Source organism: Podarcis filfolensis (assembly GCF_964270895.1).
Source record: "Podarcis filfolensis genome assembly, chromosome: 9".
Lineage (NCBI taxonomy): Eukaryota > Metazoa > Chordata > Lepidosauria > Squamata > Lacertidae > Podarcis > Podarcis filfolensis.
In genome coordinates this window covers 41,424,958-41,445,325 of record NC_139610.1, presented here as the reverse complement: position 1 = coordinate 41,445,325, position 20,368 = coordinate 41,424,958, and the positions used below count along the sequence as shown (strand labels likewise).

The 20,368-nt window shown below is 39.9% G+C and overlaps 1 protein-coding gene across 4 annotated transcripts in view; it reads right to left on the bottom strand.

Moving 5' to 3' along the window:
* Positions 1 to 20,368, bottom strand: part of ANAPC10 (anaphase promoting complex subunit 10) — a 117,855-nt gene that overhangs the window by 95,758 nt on the left and 1,729 nt on the right. For all 4 annotated transcript variants that reach the window (XM_083631410.1, XM_083631409.1, XM_083631407.1 and 1 more), the window contains exons 2-4: positions 17,540 to 17,660; positions 16,917 to 17,007; positions 15,006 to 15,126 (exon numbers count right to left, since the gene is read on the bottom strand). In XM_083631410.1, coding sequence (XP_083487536.1) covers positions 15,006 to 15,126; positions 16,917 to 17,007; positions 17,540 to 17,654 — 327 coding nt within the window. In that variant the 5' untranslated portion in view covers positions 17,655 to 17,660. The remainder of the gene's footprint in view (positions 1 to 15,005; positions 15,127 to 16,916; positions 17,008 to 17,539; positions 17,661 to 20,368) is intronic.

Sequence of the window (20,368 nt, the reverse complement as noted above, 5' to 3'; positions counted from 1 at the left end):
CAGCAGGCTGCTGTGCAATTCCAAAACTGGAACTGTCAACACATGAAGTAGCAGATTTTGGGCGCCTGCCATCTCTTCGCTTAAGACAGAAGAGAACAAGTTAATAGCAATGATGCACCGGTTCCAGCTAGAAAGTGAAGCGTATCCAAGAGAAACTTCAGAAATTCCAAGTGAGTCAAAAGGAGGGACACCACAAGAGAAGCTTTACAAGAAATGCAGAAGGAACTCCAGTCAAAGAGCTCACTGTGGAGAGGCCGACTCGCTTGCCCTCGTGAAGCAACGACCACCTAGGGAGGTGACGGTGTGGCCACCATCCGTTACCTCCTGTAAATGGTCAAGACGTGGCTTACTTCAGTCCATTAGGTCAGAAGAGCTTTCTATTCACTCAAGAAGCTAAAACAGACATTCCTGGAGAGCCTACAGGAAGACAGTCCGGTTCCAAATAAATGCCAAATATGAAGAAAAAAAATATTTCAACAACAATTTTTGTAGAAGGAAACATATAGAAAAGGAAAGACCATCAAGATGGTGGAAATGACGAAATGCCATGGCAGGGAATCCTTGAACACAGTCCAATGAAGGCTCAGAGGAACAGTCTCTGCACCACACACAACCTCTTTCCTGCAGGATTAAACAAAATTGTGGACACCAACAGGTGTAGAAAAGATCACAATTTTGTATTTTGCCATGCGCTCACATAGTTGGAAGCAACTGTGCACTGTCCATTTAGCAAAAGTGACATGCGTGATATGGCCTTCAGAGACGTATTGAAGGAAACAATAGGTGAATGTGTCTTTTTCTTATTTTAAAAATAAATCTTATTTGACAGTGATCAGTAAACACAACAAAACTACAACCCACCTAGCCACCCACAAACATAATATTTTATTTGTGTGTGTTTCAATACATCATAGGTACTAGGCAACAGAAGTATGAAAAGTTACTTGAACCAAAGTAATAGGTAAGTTGATGTGAATGTCCAACAAGCCATTACTTGAAGAAGAGGCTTGTCTCTTCAGCAGTGGGAGCTGCTGCACTGAATGAACACAATAGAAACATGACTGTACAGTCATGTGGTACCTTTCCTTCCATAACACACATCTGAATTCTACTTAGAGTGTATTGTAAATTTATGACAGGTCTACCACACTGTCAAATGCTGTCACTGTGACAAATGCTACCCATTCCTTGTTTCTGTCTCATTCTTTTATCTATTGTCGCTGACAGACTGGGGAAACATTTGATCTGTTTCCACTAACAAATCTTAATTCACTACTTGCATCACTTTGAAAATGGATCAATGGCTTGGGACTGAAGCAGGGTAAGGAAATAATGGCACACGGCCATAGTAATCTCACTAAAACAGAGCTTGGGACTTTTGTTAAAGGAAAGGCGGGATATAAATGTTTTAAATAAAAAGAAAGAGGTTAATTCTTGCTAGAGCTTTGCATGCAGAAAAGTCAACTGGACTACTGAGAAACTGTGTGGGACACTATAAAAGTCTGGAATCTCCTACTGACTTGTCTTCTGTCATCGGTAACTTTTGTATGTGCAAAGGGGGGAATTTTAAAGGTCCTTGGGCCCTCTTAAAATTTTAGAGCCCTGAAGAGTTCTAACTGAAAGTTGACCTCATTAGATTTATAAGAAAGCAAAAAAGACGTCACTTGGAGGTTATCCACAGTAGGAAAAGAACTGCAAGTTTCAGACATTCATACATGGCCACAAATAAAAGAAAGTTCAATCAAATGCATCATGACTTGCACAACCCTTACTTTGGGTTTGTCATTTACTAGGACTAGCACTGCAATAAACATTCCTTGACTATAGAAAAACAGCAACACAGACCAATGCTAGCTAATTCATGACACACTTTGCACATAAAACGGTAAAGATTTATCTGCTTGTAGAATATTCTTAAAGATAATTGTCATGGCAATGTACAAGAAACAGAATTTGGACATCTACAGCATACCTGCTGTCTGTTTGTGGTACTTCAGATGTCTTGAAGATGACTTGCTCAGATGCACAGACTGAGCTATGTGGCATTGGTCGCATCTGATATAACTCAGAGCAAACTTAAACCAGCACCCAAGCCTAAAGTGAGGATTGCAGCTGAAAAGCTTATTCCCTGTCTGCTCTGGTTTAAAAAGAACAATACACTTGCCTGATTATAAATGGAGAAGGTGCTTTGCTAAGGTCCCCAGTCTCTGTGACATACATAAGCAAGCTTAAACTGGAGCTACTTATGCAGTATAATTCAACTGTAGGCTATTTAAAATAGTACATCTTGCAGGGCGCACTTCAGGGACCTCACAAAGCAGTTATGAAATAGTTTTCTTGAAATCTCAGCATCACGATCAGGCAGCTCAATACAGATCTTCTTTGGAGTGTGAAAAATGACCACATAGTACTGAATGCACTGGCTTAGGATGGGATCAACATATGCCCAGGAGGTGAAAGCACAAAAAGCAATTGGCTAAACATTAGACAATACCTCATACTGTGACTTAACTTATTTACACTGCAAATGATACAACTCTGAACATGATTGCCACATTGGATTGGTTTAAGAATGACAACACGTCCAGTCTACTGGTTTTATGCTCTTTTAGCCAAGGTTTGCAGACAAGCTCTTTCCCTAAGGACAAAAGAATTATCTAAACAAGCATTTTTGATAGCTTACAGATTTCCTAACCTAGTACATTAGGCTTCAGTTTTTGGGTCTCATTCTTAACTAAAGTGGGTTGCAGCAGTAGCATCATTCCTATTTTGATATAAAAGTGGGGAGGGGCAGAAAGGCATAGACTAGATGCAAAGGGGCAGAGAACTGCTTCTTGGGCAAAAGAGGGAATTCTGGTAGGTGTGATATTTTGATCACAGGGTCCAAAATTTCCTCTTCTGCACTCCGCTCAAAAAATCAAAAGTGGTTCCCAGCACCGTGGGTTGAGGTTATAGGTAAATCCCAGAAGCATGCTCACAGTACGTATTGCTCATCTTCTCTTTACTCCTTTTTGAAATTGACAAGTAGCAAACCAGGACAGTTTTTCTCTATTTGCTTTACACAGGTTACACATTAACAAACTGCAACTGATGTCACTGTGGTTACATCAATGCAAGCCACTTGGCACACTAACACAGATGCGTCTATCTACAGAACTGGGATGCTTTTGTGATAACGCTGCTTAGACTGCAAGCAGCCTCCACTTGGTTTCCCCCCATTCCCCCTCTCAGTGTGGCCCCCACCTCACATTCCAGGCCTTCCCCAAGCGTCTCCCAACCCTCAGGACAGGCTTTTCGTGGCATGCAAAAGGCTGCAATGAGAAGGAAGGAGCAGAGAAATGCCCTTGGGCAAGTGCTCTTCTGCAAACGCTGCATTGGATACAATTCACAGTGTTTTGTTTTGCCATAGTAAGAAGTTTTTTAATAAAAAAAGAAAAAAGTGCATGCCAAAATGTTGAGGGAAAAAATAATTAGTTATTTCCTAGCAGTGGTTTTGGGTTTTGTTTTGTTTTTTGCACCATATCCCCATACAGACACAAGACTGTTGGAAAATTATTTTGCTTCACTTCAACTCTCTGCTAATTCAATTTGTCCTGTTTTTATCATATATAATGGAAAGAGACTATGAACGTGCAAAAAGAAAGTTCATAATTTACTTTGAAAATTGTTTGTTATGTCTAGACAGATTTCCTGAGCATGAATAAAATGAGTAATCTATATATAAAAAAAATAAACTAAGCAATGGAATTAAAGTAATTTTGCATCTGCACAACTGAACAGAAATATGCTAAAGGGCTACAGAATATAAGAAGACCAAGAATGCCACACTGGACCAGTCTCTTACAGCCTTTGTAGGGTTTGCATCATACAAGCTTCCAATTCCATGTTAATGTTAGTTAGAAGAACAACAACAGGATACACTACTGAGGTGCGCTGCTCACTCAGACATCTCTGGTATTCAAACGAAGGTAAAAAAAACAACATATCAAGCAAGCTGCATACTAAATGCTCAGCAGAGGTGCTGCCAGAATTTGACTTTCACTCAGTTCACTTGTATGCCTCAAGAGGAAATGTAATCAGACAAACCCTGGGGGGTAGTGGGTTATTCTCGCCTCCACATCAGATCCTGGACCACAGATTTTAGGGGGGGGCCAGGATGCTCCATTATAGTTTTTCCTATTCTAGATCTTTTCCCGGACAAGTGAACAGAGGAAAAAGTACAGTGCTACCTCAGGTTAAGTACTTAATTCGTTCCGGAGGTCCGCACTTAACCTGAAACTGTTCTTAACCTGAAGCACCACTTTAGCTAATGGGGCCTCCTGCTGCTGCAGCGCCGCGGGAGCACAATTTCTGTTCTCATCCTGAAGCAAAGTACTTAACCCGAAGCACCATTTCTGGGTTAGCGGAGTCTGTAACCTGAAGCATATGTAACCTGAAGCGTATGTAACCCGAGGTACCACTGTATTCAGCTTTACTAGTAGAGAATGAGGAAGTGGACTGCAATAAAAAACCATGCGGCAAATTTGACGGTCAACTCTGCCAGTGGGGGGGGGTGTCACTTTTCAGGGAATAAAAAACACAGGTTTCAAGAGCTGATATCAGTATTTGAGTAATGCTGTGATATATAAAGTTTTGTGGTACCAGATGTGCTTGCAATCATTTGCGGGGGGTGGCAGCAGAACTCTTATTACAGCAATACATTCAAATGAGTTTGTTTGTTTCAACTGCATTTTAAAGATGGTGCAACAAACATATTAACTATGCTACAGCTTCATGCAACAATCACCCTCACTAGTTCTAGCTGACTTTGAGGGTTGCATCATTTCAATAATGACAGATAAATGTTTCTGCAGTGATGCACAACTGGCCATCACGTATGAACAAAGGCAAGCAAGCCATATTTCAAAAACTGAAAATAGATTATATATTCCAAGCAGTACCCCCTCCCCCCAAAAACCTTTTACAGTGCTTGCAGTTTTTGCATTTGTGACTATCTACATTTCTTCCCCCTTTCATTTATGGTTTACCTGAGAGGTAAGTTACAAACTGCCAATGCATCGCTTGAACTCTGCAAATCAGCTATCAAAATTATGACGAAGATGCTGAAAACTCTGTGTGTTAGGGGTGGGAATTAATTAAAAAGCAAAACAGAAAAAAGCTAGCATCAATGGGAGCTTTTTATCTTGGAAACGATGTGCACATTGCATCTGACCAAATATGGAATACAGCTGATCTAAACATTCTAACACTAGAAGTATCTGCGCAATCATTTTTGTTGTTAAGGTATCATCCAGCCAAGGTATACTTCATCTAAAATGAAATCCAAGTTTAAGATCTTCAATGGTTATATGTCAATATTTAAAGCTATCATTTCCCCTGCTACCACACACATATACATGCAAACACTCCTTCAAATTTTTTTTTCTTTCAAGGCAGAAAAAACAAATACAGGATAGAAGAGCATCTGGTGTTGTGTGTGTGTGTGTTTGACGCAACACTTATTTACTTTATCCAGCTCCCTCACCACCGTTGGTTTCTTTTCTTTTTTGATGTAGTAATGATCATCTGCGAAATACATCTAGTGAGCCTACCAAAGCAAACTGAACAATATTCGCTACAACCTTTAAAACACAAGGGCCAAAAAAAACCTCTCAGTACACTCTCCAATATTCCAAAGAGAACTTTGAAGGGGGGAAAATGTGTGTGAACAGCAGACATTGATGTTCACACAAGCACACTGCATACAACTCAGCAGGCGGTATTTCTGTTTTTATTGGATTAAGCCCTGGCACAATGGAGTTTCAATGCCATAACTGCTTATTTCACTGTGCGCCAGCCTTGAAAACAGGTAAAGAGAAAATAAAGCCAGGCACATAAAAGAGAGAAAGCTGCACCCCATCTATTTTTTTTTAAGAGAGAGTCACAAAATAGAACGTTCTTAATTCTTCATTTCAAACTATATAATTTATAACCATGACACGAATAGGGAAGAAGCACAAAGGAGAAAATACAGAAACATAACTTTCCCAAGGTTCAGTTTGCAAGGACCTCACACAAAGTTTTTTTGTTGGTTTTCTTTTGCTTGCGACTCTTGCTAGAAACAGTATTATTTGCTAAAAATGCAAAAGCTGCCAAAAGCTATGGTCCATCTAAAGCAAACATGTTTAAGATGGAAACCGAGAGCCAGCACTGAAGAAAGGCAGAATAGAGTATACAAAATTTCTGTAAGGTTGCAGATGAGGTTGTTCTGTGCTGTTGCAAAGCTGAGCAAGTGTAACTGTAAACAGATTGTGTTCACAGATTGAGGATTTGAATTATATAAAATACATTAAGACAGTAAGAAAAGTAATCACATTTCAAGCTTTCTAATTAAACTACTTCCACCCCCCTTCCCCGTCAAGTTATTGGGAATTCAACGCTAGTCTTGGTTCACATGCTAGAACAATGGGAAAATTTTCCGAATGGTTGAACGCTAACCCTGACAAGTGTGGAGAGCCAACTACAATACATTATATGGTAGCATAACCTGCCACCCACGATGCTGAGAGAACAGCTTTCAAACACATGCACTGAGCTGTAAAACCACAAAATCCCTTATTACATATTGTCTCTCTTACTTTAGGTGAAACATACCATCATTTCCCCCTCATTACAAATCTAAGGGACTTTTTTTTTTAAAAAAAGCCACCATCTGTAAGCTAGCTTTCCAGTCAACTAAACTATCATTTTAGATATCAGGTGCAATTTTGATCATTGCTTTTTAAAAGAAGACAATCATCTCCCTGTGGCTTATAATGAATCCAAGCATGTCATCTTTTGAGGTTCTCGGAACTTATTTTTACAGCTATATTTTATTTAAAAATAGTTGTCTCCTGCTGTTCTTTTCCAAACCAAAGCAGTTTCTTTCCATGTGACATTTCACATCATTTAAGGAGACAAAATTATGTACTGGAGACTGTATTTTTGAGTATTTATTTCTCAGAGGAAATAATGCATTATGCTTTTCCCCATCCATTTTTTATAGTTTAAATAAAATCTTCTCATCACTGCTGTAACAGATTTAAAAGATGGACCACAGTGACATTTTATATTTTAAAAACAGAAGCAGTCCATTTGCTGCAGTTGCTTTCTACCAGGACACAATGCTGATAGATTCACAGGAACATGCTCTTGAATATCCAGATGTACTGTTCTGTATATTGGCTCACTAATGCAAAAATCAGACATCACTACAGAATGACAAACATACTCCACCCTCATTACAACACAGTGTGGTTGGAAGCCAAACATTCTTGCCTTTTCATCAGAAAAATAGGAGTTTACAACAAAAGCAAGGAAAATAGACAAACGGAGACATGGAGAAATATGTATACTAGCTAACTTAACAATTGCTTGGAAATCTAGCTCTAAGTGAAAAAACCAAGTTTTTTAGTTTTTTTTTAACACACACATGCCTATCAAAACAGCAAAACTCATTGAAATATTTAGCATGCTGATATTCAGTACATGATTTTCCAACCCTCTCCAATGACTGAATCATAGCATTCCAAGGTTCTTAGAGGATACTCCAATTTCTTATGGAATTTCTTCACTTACAATTTTGTTGGCAGGGGAAATTTTGTTTGCAAGTGTTTCTATTATATAGTGACATGGTCAGTTAGTCCAGCAACCTATTGGCCATTCCGCCCATTAGCTTAGCGGATTGTTTGGTGGACCACATCCAGAACCCACAACAAAATGCAGCTCCACTGGCTGTCCAGGGATATTGCTAATAACTCTAACCACAAGAACTAGCAATGAGCTCGCACCACGCTGAACCTGGAAGTGACCCCAAAAGTCACAATGGAACAAGGTGTTTGCAGGCTTTTCCAAAAGGGTGTTCCAATTATATGCGATTTAACGTAAGCATGTGGTGCCTCGGAACGTAATCCCCATGTAAATGGAGAGTTGCCTGTATTTCTTTTGCTTTGTAGACTATGAGCATGAACCATAAAGGACCTCTCATGTACACCTAAAAAAGTCCAATCCATTATTAAGCTTGGGAATTTTACATTGTAAACCATCAGGATTGCAACGATGTGATTTGGGGATATATTAGCACAGAAACTACTTTGGTTGCCCTGTATGATGACCTCTGTCGGGAGAGAGACAGAGGAAATGTGTTCCTGTTAATTCTTCTCAACCTGTCAGTGGCTATCAATAGCATTGTCCATGGCATCCTTCTGGAGCAGCTGTCTGAGTTAGTGGTGGGGTGGTGGGTGGCACTGCTTTACAGTGGTTCCAGTCCTGCTTGGATGGTCATTTCCAGAGGGTGATGCTTGGGGAGTGCTCTTTTGGCCCTGTGGAGCCTTCAGTGTGGGGTTCCTCAGGGTTCCGTTTTATCCCCAATGCTGTTTAACATCTACATAAAACTGCTCAGTGGGGTTATCTGGAGCTTTGGAGTATGTTTTCAATAATGCTGATGACACACAGCTCTACTACTTCTTTACATCTGCAGGTGTGGCAGTGGATGTGCTGGAATGCTGTCTTGCCTCGGTAATGGACTGGATGAGAACCAACAATCCAAAGAAGACTGATTATTCATTATTATTATTATTATTTATTAAATTTGTATACTGCCCTTCATCCAAAGATCACAGGGCGGTTCACAACATAAAAATACAAAATGAGAACACAAAATACATAATAAAAATACAAACAAAACAATAACACCCCTCCCACAAACACATTTCAATCAGCCAAAGGCCTGGTTATAGAGAAATGTTTTGTAGTGAAGGTGTCAAGTGAGGCTCTCTGGAGAGAGCATTCTATAAACAGGGAGCCACTGCAGAAAAGGCCAACTCTCATGTTGCCACCCTCCAGACTGCTCATGGAGGAGGCACATGAAGAAGGGCATCAGATGATGATCACAGGGTCCAGGTTGTTTCAAATGGGGAGAGGCAAACTGAGGCACGGTTAGTGGGAGGTTCCCTAGACAGGGTGGATGGAAGGTTACCTGCTCTTGATGGGGTCACAAACGCTCTGAAGGAGCGGGTACATAGCTTGGGTGTACTCCTGGATCCATTGCTGTCACATCTAGAGAGGGATAGCTTAACTTCTTTTGTCAATGCTCTGGTAACCTCTAGACTAGATTACTGCAATGAGTTGTACATGGGGCTGTGAAACGTTATTTGAGGTGCTGCCTCTGAAGACAATTTGGAAACTTCAGCTAGTGCAGAATTTGGATGCTGGATTTGACCTATAAAGCTTAAATGGCTCAGGACCACAGTACCTCAAGGACCGCCTCTCCCCATATGAACTGACCTGGACCCTTTTAAATGTGTGTGTTGCGAGGAGAGGATTATTGGTTTTTGTTGTTGTTATGGTTATTGTTGCTGTCGCTGGTGCTGCTGTTATGATAGACATTATGTGTTTTCATTTTGTACTTTTATGCTGTAAAACACCCTGTGATCTTTGGGTAAAGGGAGGTATATAACTTAAATAAATAAATGAATAATAGTAACAACTTTCCAAAACAGCTTGTCATTTAACATGAAGAAGGGAGTAGCAATGTTGTTATTATAAAAGTAGATGTCAAAAGCCATCTGGGCACATTTAATTAGTTGCTGTTCTTTGGAACCATCCATATGCATCATGTATGTACACTTTCATTTTTACAGGAATTCTGTGTTCCACAGTGCTCCTGCCGCCCCTGGGAATGTAGCCATGACTGAAAGCAGCTTTCCCCAACCTGCTGCCCTGAAGATGTTATGGACTACAACCTCCATCATCACTGACAAATGGCCATGCTGGCTTGGGTTGCTGGCAGCGGGAGAATCAAGTGTCCAAATAGACACTTGTCACTCAATAAACAGGCACCATTAAAATTATTCACAAATTCTAATGCAATCAAACAATATATACACATGGAAAAGTCCTCAGTGTGTGATCATTGACTAACAGCCGCCATCCAGTTTAGAGAAGCTGCTCATCTGCTTATGAAGCAACAAATATTCCAGGGTGATAAATAGGGTGGCAACATGTCCTTCTGGCTATCACATCTTCCAAGGCTGGGGAAAGCATACCATGGTGCTATTTCTATTTTTTGATGTTACTGATGGTAAACTGAGGTCTGTTTTCTTAGCTTTGGTGATGTTTTATTGTGAGTCTATTGAATTATTGTAACCCACCTAGATATATTTAGGTCAACAGAAGGTTATAAATACCTCAAATAAATAAATAAATATCCAGCCACCTGCTTGCGCAAACAGGTCCTGCTTTTGGACTTCCCATGCTGATTGACCACTGCGAGAACAGAGGGGCTTTGGCCTGCTCCAGCAAGCTCCTCTTAAGTTCTCCTTGTCCTTTAACACTACCATATACTAGCTGGTCCAGTTTTAAAGGCATAGCTTAGTTATTTGGAATAATGTACTGGCAGAGAGCAAGGGCCATGACTGAGTAGACCAGGGGACCAGAAGAAGAAAATGTGGAGTTGCCTCCCAGTCGCTGATGAAACATTGGTACTTAACTAAGGAAATAGCAAGATGCAGAATGCTGCAAAATATGAGAAATATCTATGTGTTTTGGATCCTCACAAGAGAGCATATCACTCAGGAGGGGCAGAGTAACCCACCCCACCCAATTAAGTGATCAATTTGCTTTTGCGGGCTCTTTTAGGTATATGGCCTCATATATACACATATACAGACTACTAAACTAATGTTAGCTATGTGAGCCCTTAGTATGGTCTGGGCTATAAATCTATATAAATAAATAAAACTGGAAGAAGCCCCACTGAATCCCAACACTTCATGACTTTAAAACTAAATTGGCATGTCTTATAAAGAATCCAACTTCTATGAACCAATGATATGGTAAGAAAATATATGAAGGCAGAGGCAGAATAAATGGGCTATAGCCCAGCCTGCCGTATGGTTGTTTGCTTTAACCCAGTCCATACAATCCATTTATGGTAGGTCTTTCAGCCTGAATTGTTGGGTCTATCCACAGTTTACACACAGGCCCAGTTCACAGACAACACCAAACTATGGTTTAGCGCTACTTGGGCAAGGCCTCCACAAAGCTAAGCAAAGCACTGGGCTTATATGCTCCATCCTCCGCTCTTGCTATGCAGCAGGATGAGAACTTCAGCAGAATTTAGTTTTGCTTTCAACAAATCTCAGATTAGTGTTACATATGAACCAGGATGAACCAGGGATCCTGGTTTAAAACAATGGTCAATTAAGCAACCAGCTTCATAACTGGTGGCTTGAAATTGACTTGTTTGAAAACTGACCACACTTCGCTTTAAACCAAGATTAAACCTAGATTTTTGTTTCAGACATAACACTATGCCAAGATTTCTTTATAAAGTATGGCATGGTGTGGCACTGCTGCTCCCCTGACCTCTGCCTGGTTGAGCTGCTGCTGCTTACTAGGAGGCAGAGGGGTGGCAAGGGGTAAACGCAACAGCAGAGCTAATCCAGTTCTAGTGCCAGTGTGTTTGCATTGTGCCAGTTTCTCTACCCACCCTTTACCTCCCCGTAACATGACCAACTGGAAACCAAGTGAGTGGCGCATCCCACCCCCACTGCCCACTACTGCTTAAAAGGGGAAATGAAACTCGGCTCAAGTCCTCCTCCTGGCCATACAGGAAAAGCCCAAGGCTTTGCTCATGTTTGTGGAGGCTTGTCCAACTAGCGCTAAATCATGACTTCATGTTCACACATTAACGCTGCCACACTGTAGGTTGTTTCCCTAGAAAGAGGGAGGGTAGTACATTTGGATGTGTACAAAGGCTATGCTGATAAGGCACTTGCCTTTACTGGAGATATTTGTCATGTTCAGAACCTTATAAATGCCATTTGCCACAATGGTAAAATGTTTTGCTAATTATATATAATAGGAAGGATAGGGAGGTGATTTTTTCTTTTTCTTCCTTATTTGCTTATTTAACCTTTTTTGGACCTAGCCTTGGCAATGATTGTTTTTGTTTGTTTGTTTTTATGAAATTGCATGGTCAGGATCCCATCAGCCAGATAACTACATAGTTACATATACTAATGGGGCTTTTCTATTGGGTTTCTTGCAGCTTTCCCATACAACCAACTGTTTTTGAACCTCATGGGGAGTTTTAAAAAGCAGCTGGTGATATTGCATAGGGGATCGCTTATTTAGTTCCAGAACCCCAGCTAATACTATACAGTGGTACCTTGGGATGCGAACGGGATCCGTTCCGGAGCCCTGTTTGCAACCTGAACGCAACGTAAGCTGCAACGGCGCATCTGTGCGTGCGTGGGTCACGTTTTGCCGCTTCCACGCATGCGCGTGACATCATTTTGAGCGTCTGAGCGTGCGCGAGTGGCGAAACCCGGAAGTAATGCGCTCTGTTACTTCTGGGTTGCCGCGGAGCGCAACTCGAGCGCACTCAACCCAAAGCACATTCAACCCGAGGTATGACTGTAGTTGCTATTTCTTAGATTTTTACCTGCTCTTCACCACAAGGTCCCACTATGAACAGTTCTCATGCATTCATTTAGGTGCATTTTACAGATCACAATATTTTTACAGAGAAAAACCTGACAAAAATAAACATGTTGCTAGACCCAGGATTAACAAACCCTCTAAGAACACTGATAAAGTTCTCCAGTGCTAATGCTACCACAGAATGGCAGGTTGAAAAAATAATTTATAGTGAAGCTGGCCCATATGCCAAATTACTGTTTCTTCCCAAATGCTGACAGATTCACGGATACAATCTCAAAAAGTTGAAAAAATATAGTTCAAATGCAGTTTCCAGATATTCAAAGGACAGTAATATACGAATTCTGGTTCCCAAGTTTAAATGTTTTCCAGATTAGAGTAGCTACTCCAAGAAAGGTAAACACACACTTCATATCAGGTGCAAAATCTCAGCTAACACTAAGAAGGCATTGTTTTATAACAGTCGAAAACAGAGAGGAAATACAGGACAACATCATGGGATTTTCATTATACACCATGAGCTGGGCAAGCATCCATGGAAAAATATTAAAAATTATTTAGTTGGATTTTCCATCCAGTTAATCAGCCTCAAAACAAGAGAATAACTGTACAAAGAACTGACGTTGCTTAAAATAACTTAAAATTACATTGGGTTGGGTAAGGAGCAATAAGGAAAGTAATATGACTTGTGACATGTTTTCTGTTTGGGGGTGTTGAATAGTGTAATAAGACAAAACCACTTTGCGTATAGATCACTGTTGCTCCATGAATTAAAACAACAACAACTATCAAACTACAAAAAGGAAACAAACATTTGGAGGTTGGGGGGCAGGGGGAATAGTACTCCATAATAGCTTGGCAACAGTTGAGAAAGGCATCCTGGCTTATAATTTGTGTCTATGAAAACCTAAAATTGTCCACTGAAGAATATTTTCAAAACTCTCTCACAAACACATCAAGGGTGGCATGAAGAGCAGAAGCTTTCAAGTTTCTCGCCGAGCCCCTGAAAATTACCAAGGATACACGTAGAACTACATATCATTATAGATGTATAATCGTTTACTACGAGTAGAGAGGGTGGTGGAGCATGACTCCAATTGCTAGTATTTAAAGCCAACAATGACATCTAGTGGACACTAAATGCAAAAAAGGAAGTACAGATAAGAAGGAGGATTTTTAATTTCATGCTGGAAGAAACGCTTTTGGAGGTGCAACAGCAACCTTCGCCTCCCCAGAGAAAGAAAACACCACAGTAATTGTGAGTGTTCCCTGCCCAATCCTGTTCTCTGCTATTTCCCTTATATGCTGCCCTTTCTGTATTACCCCACCCCCATGATTCCAATCACTGTTTTTTTCTCCTTGTATTTGTAACAGGAGCTATCCTAGCTGATATGGGATCACACAGCGAACAGGATGACATCACAATCCTACATAGCCCAACAGATTTCACTACATGACTGTATCATTAAATGCAAGCAAAGCTATTCAGAGTGAGGGCAATTCTTTCTGGATCAGGCAAGCGGCTGCTCCCAGCCGACCAGGAATCACTTCTTAAAACAGGATGGCCAAACACTGCAGAACCAACCAGTGTCTTTGTCACTGAGGGCAAATACATTCAGAAGGATAGCAATGCCTCCTGAATATGTAATCTTTTTGCAGACAACAGAAGCAATCACACACACACACACACACAAATCACCAATGGGTGAACTTTCTGAATCTTCATTTAAAGCAGCAAGTTCTACTTTTTTTTAAAAAAGGTTGTTTTGTTTCCTTTCTTGACCCAGAGATTAAATTAAAACTCCCAGGATGCAACTGTGATGCTTCTTTAGATGAGACAGTTGTGACCAACTCAGTGCAATTTGGAACTCAGCGCTTATGGAAGTTGTAGCTGGAGGGCACAAAGTTGGGGAAAGCTGACCTACCTTACATTATTCGACTTTGGGGATCATAATGCGGTAATGCAGGTGGAGTGGAGGGATAAATTTGCAAAAGATGGAAAGGCAGGCACATTCCCACACATTTATGTGTCCTAAACCAAACTTGGTAAAGCTGGTACCATCGGTGCTGGCTGGGGCTGATGGGATTTGTAGTCCAAAACTGCTAGAAGGCACCAGGTTGGTGAAGCCTGCTCTAAACCCTAGTTAATGCTATTTCTTTCTGCTCTAGCAATTTGTGTTAACTTTAAACTGAATACAAAATGAGAGGCTGCCCCACCGTCTCCTCAAGTGGGTCTTCTCAATGATAGAACCTCCCTCAGCTAATTCGTGAGATGGAGACAGCAGTGGCTTTTAAATACCTCTAAATAATGTATCTTTCTTTGTTAGATTCTAATTCTTTAACTTTTTAACTCTGTTTCATACACTGCTTAGTTTTATTTGATATGTAGCCTTTTTACCTTGTTTCAACTTGTTTTACCTTGTTTCTGGAAAGCTTTTACTGAATGTCATGTAAAAAAAAAAAATCAAGCACCATAGACAATGTATTCTCTGACTGAAAATAACTGGTCTGACAAAATGTTTTGAGGAGTAAAGCACACCTACCCGGATTTCCTGTAGATTGTGGAAGTTGTTTCCTACCCTGACAGAGATCTTACTTGGAGTGTAGCTTTCATCTGATTTATAATCTGCATAAATACACAGCGTTTTCACCGTTGTTTTCCTCCTGTAAGTAAAAATAATAATTAAAAATGGCAAAACCGAAGCCCTGTTAAGAATTATCCAATACAGTAGTACCTCAGGTTAAGTACTTAATTCGTTCTGGAGGTCCGTTCTTAACCTGAAACTGTTCTTAACCTGAAGCACCACTTTAGCTAATGGGGCCTCCTGCTGCTGCCGTGCCGCCGGAGCACGATTTCTGTTCTCATCCTGAAGCAAAGTTCTTAACCTGAAGCACTATTTCTGGGTTAGTGGAGTCTGTAACCTGAAGCGTATGTAACCCAAGGTACCACTGTATATGTGTATGTGCTATTTATTTATTTATAAACGTATTTCTATACTGTTTCATAAGCAATCAGGACAGTGTTGAACAACAAAACATAAAACACTGTTAAAAAATACAGATCATTGTTAGTGACTGGCTAATTATACAGCTGCAAAGACTCACTGGCATAGAAAGGTCTTCAAGAGCTATCAAATCTCTGGTGGAAGGGTGCTCCATAGCATCAGTCTGGCAACACTAAAGTAGAGGCCATTTCAGCCTCTGCAAAAAGGGGGAAAACTAATAGCACTCCTTCAGAGGATCTCACTGATCAATGTGGGACTTAAGGACTCAGACAGTCCTATACAGTATATATTTACTTAGTATGGAAAGTTCAACACTTAATTTATCCTTGTCTATCTTAATTATTTTATTCTGAAACATTACAAGCCACTTTGGGAACATGCTTGAATGGTGGGTGAAAATCCCTAACACAAAAGACAGCTGACAGAAATGAATTGTTTCATACCAAGAACCATGTCCGTTATTTTATAATATACTTCTAAAGAGACTCGTTCAAGGGCCAGCTCTCGTATGCCTTCAATATGGCTGTGCTGACAGGAGGAAGGCACCAAAAGGGTCTTCCTCACTGCAAGAGTACTGCATTTAATGTGCTCCAAGACCTTCAAGGTCAATCAGAACACTTTGGGTTAGGCACACAACAGACATGGAAGTATGCAGACAGCTCTGAAGTTAAGGGATCATTGGCTTCCTTGGTTATCCTGATGTCCAGCCCCTTAGAAAGCTTAACTCTCCTTGTATAATTTTTATATTTATTTTTATTTAAACCCCATGGTTTTTTCCCTGACAGGGACTCAAGTCAGCTTACAGATTCAAAAACAACAACTAAAAACATTGGAAAAAAAACAATAATTAAAAAACCCAGTAAACATTGACAGAAATTTTAAAACCATACAAATAATTACAGTAAAAATAGCCAAATGCCTAATTATATGCATATAATCTGAGGATGGGGGACGGGAGGGCCATTATGGGTTACTTGCACCTCTCAACTATTTTTCTTTCCAGGTAAGCATATGAACAATAAAGTGTGTCTTGTCTCAACACCTGCAAAGGTGGATGGAGTTCAAAGTCAAGACAAACTTGCAGCAATATGAGAACAACTAAAGCCACTGAGAAAGGGAATCCATTGGATTCTGAGCTTATAGAAACTAATTCAGAACTATTAGCCCTGAAACAAGTTCAGATTTCCTCAATCATTATGTTTGACTTTTAGGCAACAGCAGATTTAAACAAGCCAAATATCCACTAACTATAACATTATGAAGCCAAGCTACAGTAGACCTAGTTTCAAAAGTTATAACTTCTGACCATTTTGCTACAAATCATGTTCGGGGATTAGCTATGATAAATAAAACAAAATAACACACTCCTTCTGCAGCCTCTATCTTTTGCCTTCTTCCAATGAAAGTAATAATGACTGCATAAAATCCAGTATATATAATATTCATTACCTGAACTGAATGTTCACCAAATGAGGTTGTGATCCATCAGACTGCCAGTATGTTTCTAGATTATCATCTCGTAACTGATCCACACCGAATCCTAGCGTGAAAAAGTACATATGGGTTTCACCACGGCACTCCTATGATGGAGCTGTCAAAAACATCACAGTACAGTGGAATCTTGGTTTTTTTAACGTAATCTGTTCTGGAAGACTGTTTGACTTCCGAAATGTTCAAAAACCGAAGCAGCTACTTCCAGGAGCATTTACTTATAGGAAAACTCAATACGGAAGCCAAGTGGCACATTCAACTTCTGAGACGTTCGAAAACGGAGGTTCCACTCTAATATATATCCTAGGATCTGGGAGGCCCTGTTATGGTTCTGAACATGGGAACAAACTAATAATAGAGTACTGTCACCATAGTTATCCAGAAAACTCCACTAGCAATATTGGACAATTGGTACAGTTCCAAATTCCTCTATTTTTTTTCTTAGATCAAAAGGCCATATAATGTAGAAAGGCAAATACACATTAGATAATTTAAATTGACACAGAAAATCACTCTGTCTAAGTAGTACTTGAGAAATTCAGCAGATATGAATAGTTTGTATGTGCACATTTTGCACTTACCTGGTTTACAAGAGGAAAGTGACCAAACAGCTTGTGATCCAATTTCTCGAACAGTTCCAGTCCTTTCCAGTTGCTTTGGATCTGCACCGGGTGGTGTCTTGTTAGCAGTGGTCATTTTTCACTAGGAAAAGGAGGAGTTACAAATGTGTTTAAAAAAATAATCCAGGTTCAAGACAAAGGAGAAGGAAGAACAATATTTTGAAAGTCTGCCACAAACACAGCAACTTTTGGTGGCAATGTAGACAGCCTCTTTGGCACATGCAAATAGCATATATGTAGTCAACTAATTAAATATGCTTGCACTTGATGCTAGCACAACAGATGGAACCTCTTTACTATATATATATATATATATATATATATATATATATATATACACACACATACACACACACACACACACACACATATATATATATATATATATATATATATATATATATATAAAATATTTTTATTCAATCACTCACCTGGTAGCCACAGACAACAAGGAATTGCATACAGGCTACTGAGTGGCTGCTGGAAGAGGAAAAGAGAAACCTAACATATTGAAGAAGGCGCTACAGCATTTAGGACCACAATCCTCACCTTTAACATTTTGTATGGGGAAAGTCTAGGGATAAGTTGCATTTTATGTTGCAAACCACCCTGTAGTCTCTTGATGAAGGGCAGTATAGAAATGCAATAATAATGATATATCATATTAATGATATATTTCAGCCTATGGACGGTCTAGTTGAGACTAATCTTTGGCCCTCCATATGTTGCTGTACTCCCATCACCCCTGACCACCAGTCACATTGGCTGGGACTAATAGCAGTTAACAGACCAGCAGCTCTGGAAGGCCTCAGGTTAGCCACTCTTTGTCCAGTTATACAGTAGGGCTGCAAACCTACAGACACCTACAGAAGAGTAAGTTGAACTTAACTTCAGTATAAACTTCCAATGGGATGAGGTTGCAAGAATATCTAGTCTGAACACTGTACAGAAAATGAAACAAGACATATTAAGCTATCTGGGCTAGTGGGAACAAAATCTGTGCAAAATATATTCAGAAAACCAACTTTGAAAGAATTGTATAATTGCATTTTTCCTTTTCAGAAGCCTATGTGGAATAGGGGACAGTTAGGACTTGGACCAGGGACAGCTAGGTTCAAATCACCACTCAGGATGAAACTCAGCTGTGTGAACTTGGGCCATGAGTATCTCTCCATCCCACAAGCTTGTGGGGATAAAGTGAGAAAGCATCATAGATGCCCTAATTCTGAACTCCTTGGAATACAAATCAAAAGAATCAGCATTTTTTGACTCTCCTTTTTATTTTTCCTTCCGTTTATTTTGCATGTTTAATTAATCACCGATTTATCTGAAATATATTAAATTAAGATAATAAAAATAATGCATATTTAAGCTGTAATTAAAAGAGCAATTCCCAGATCAGACACCAGAAGGCAGTCTTTTCTGAACAAAATATCCACAAACTACTATCTTTTTTGTTGTGGTCCTTCATCTGTTTAGCACAAGCAATAAAAGAAGTAAATTGTTCTTTGCGGATCTAGTCACAATAGAAACATAAAGAGCCATTATCAGGAATGAATTATAAAATAATTACACAATGGGAAAATTCAAAGAGACCTTTAAGTTGTATTAGTTACAGCTACTGGAATAGTTTCAAATTTATTAATAGCAATAACAATTTCCAGTGTGTCAGATCTGGTTTCCAAACAGTTTTCAAATTCTTCAAAATGTCAAGAATCTGTGGTTTGCAACCATGCACCAATTGCGTCTTAGGAAGCAATTTTCCATTGTAATAACATGCTGCCTTCATGGTTGGAAAACAGAATTTTCATGCAACACAAATGAAGAATGTTTCCCTAGACACAATTACAGAGCAAATATTCAGGAAGTCAGACATCATGGCACACTTTTTTCTGCAAGACAAACAATATAGGACATGGTGGTTAAGACTGTTTTTGCAATTAATAAAAGACCAGTTTTTGCAATTTCTGATCTTTCCTCTAGATAATCTAACCCATTCTTGTAAACAAGCCCACCAACAGAGGGCCTGCAAAGGAAGTACAAAAATTTCCATCCCTCCTGTAGCAACCCACTGCATTTTTAAGCTGGGCTAGGAGAAAAGGGCATCCCTTCTCTGGCAGTCCACCTGGTTCTATGCTAGATGGGACAAGTCACTCCATCCCTCTACTGCCAGCCTTTTCATTTGCCTGAATGCAATGCCTTGCCGCCTATGTGCTTTGGAGAGAAGGGAAGCATGGCCATTCCATCAGTTCTTCTGAGAGACCGGCCACTTTTGGCCCTTCCTAAACTGTTGCCTGGCAGCATTTCATATTGTTAATTTGCTTAAAACTATTATAGTTACATATGCCAGAACCTATTTCAAATTTTGAGTGCCGATATGCTCCAAAGAAGCCAAAATGACGCAGTAATCAGAAATAAGTTGTCAAATACATGAATCCTAATGGACTATAAAATTTCTACCAGTATTGGCTAAAAAACCAAGCCTGGTCATTGACATCTGAATTGCTGAAGGCAAGAAGCAGGTGTTCTCCTCCCAGGTATGCTACTGTTGCAGGATCTGACTACTGCCTCCTTTACTCCCCCAACAGTCTTCAGTTGAGGGAGATGAGTTGCTGCCAAGGCAAGTCCTAGGTGCTGCTGCCACCACTTCCTCCTCCTCTTCCTTTAGTTATTATTATCCTAGCTGGATCTCATTAACAGTGGCTGCTAGAGAAGGCTGAGCAGCTAGCTAGGCAATGAAGAGGTTTGCAGAACAACTGTATCAGATTCAACTCAGGCTGCCTGAGACTC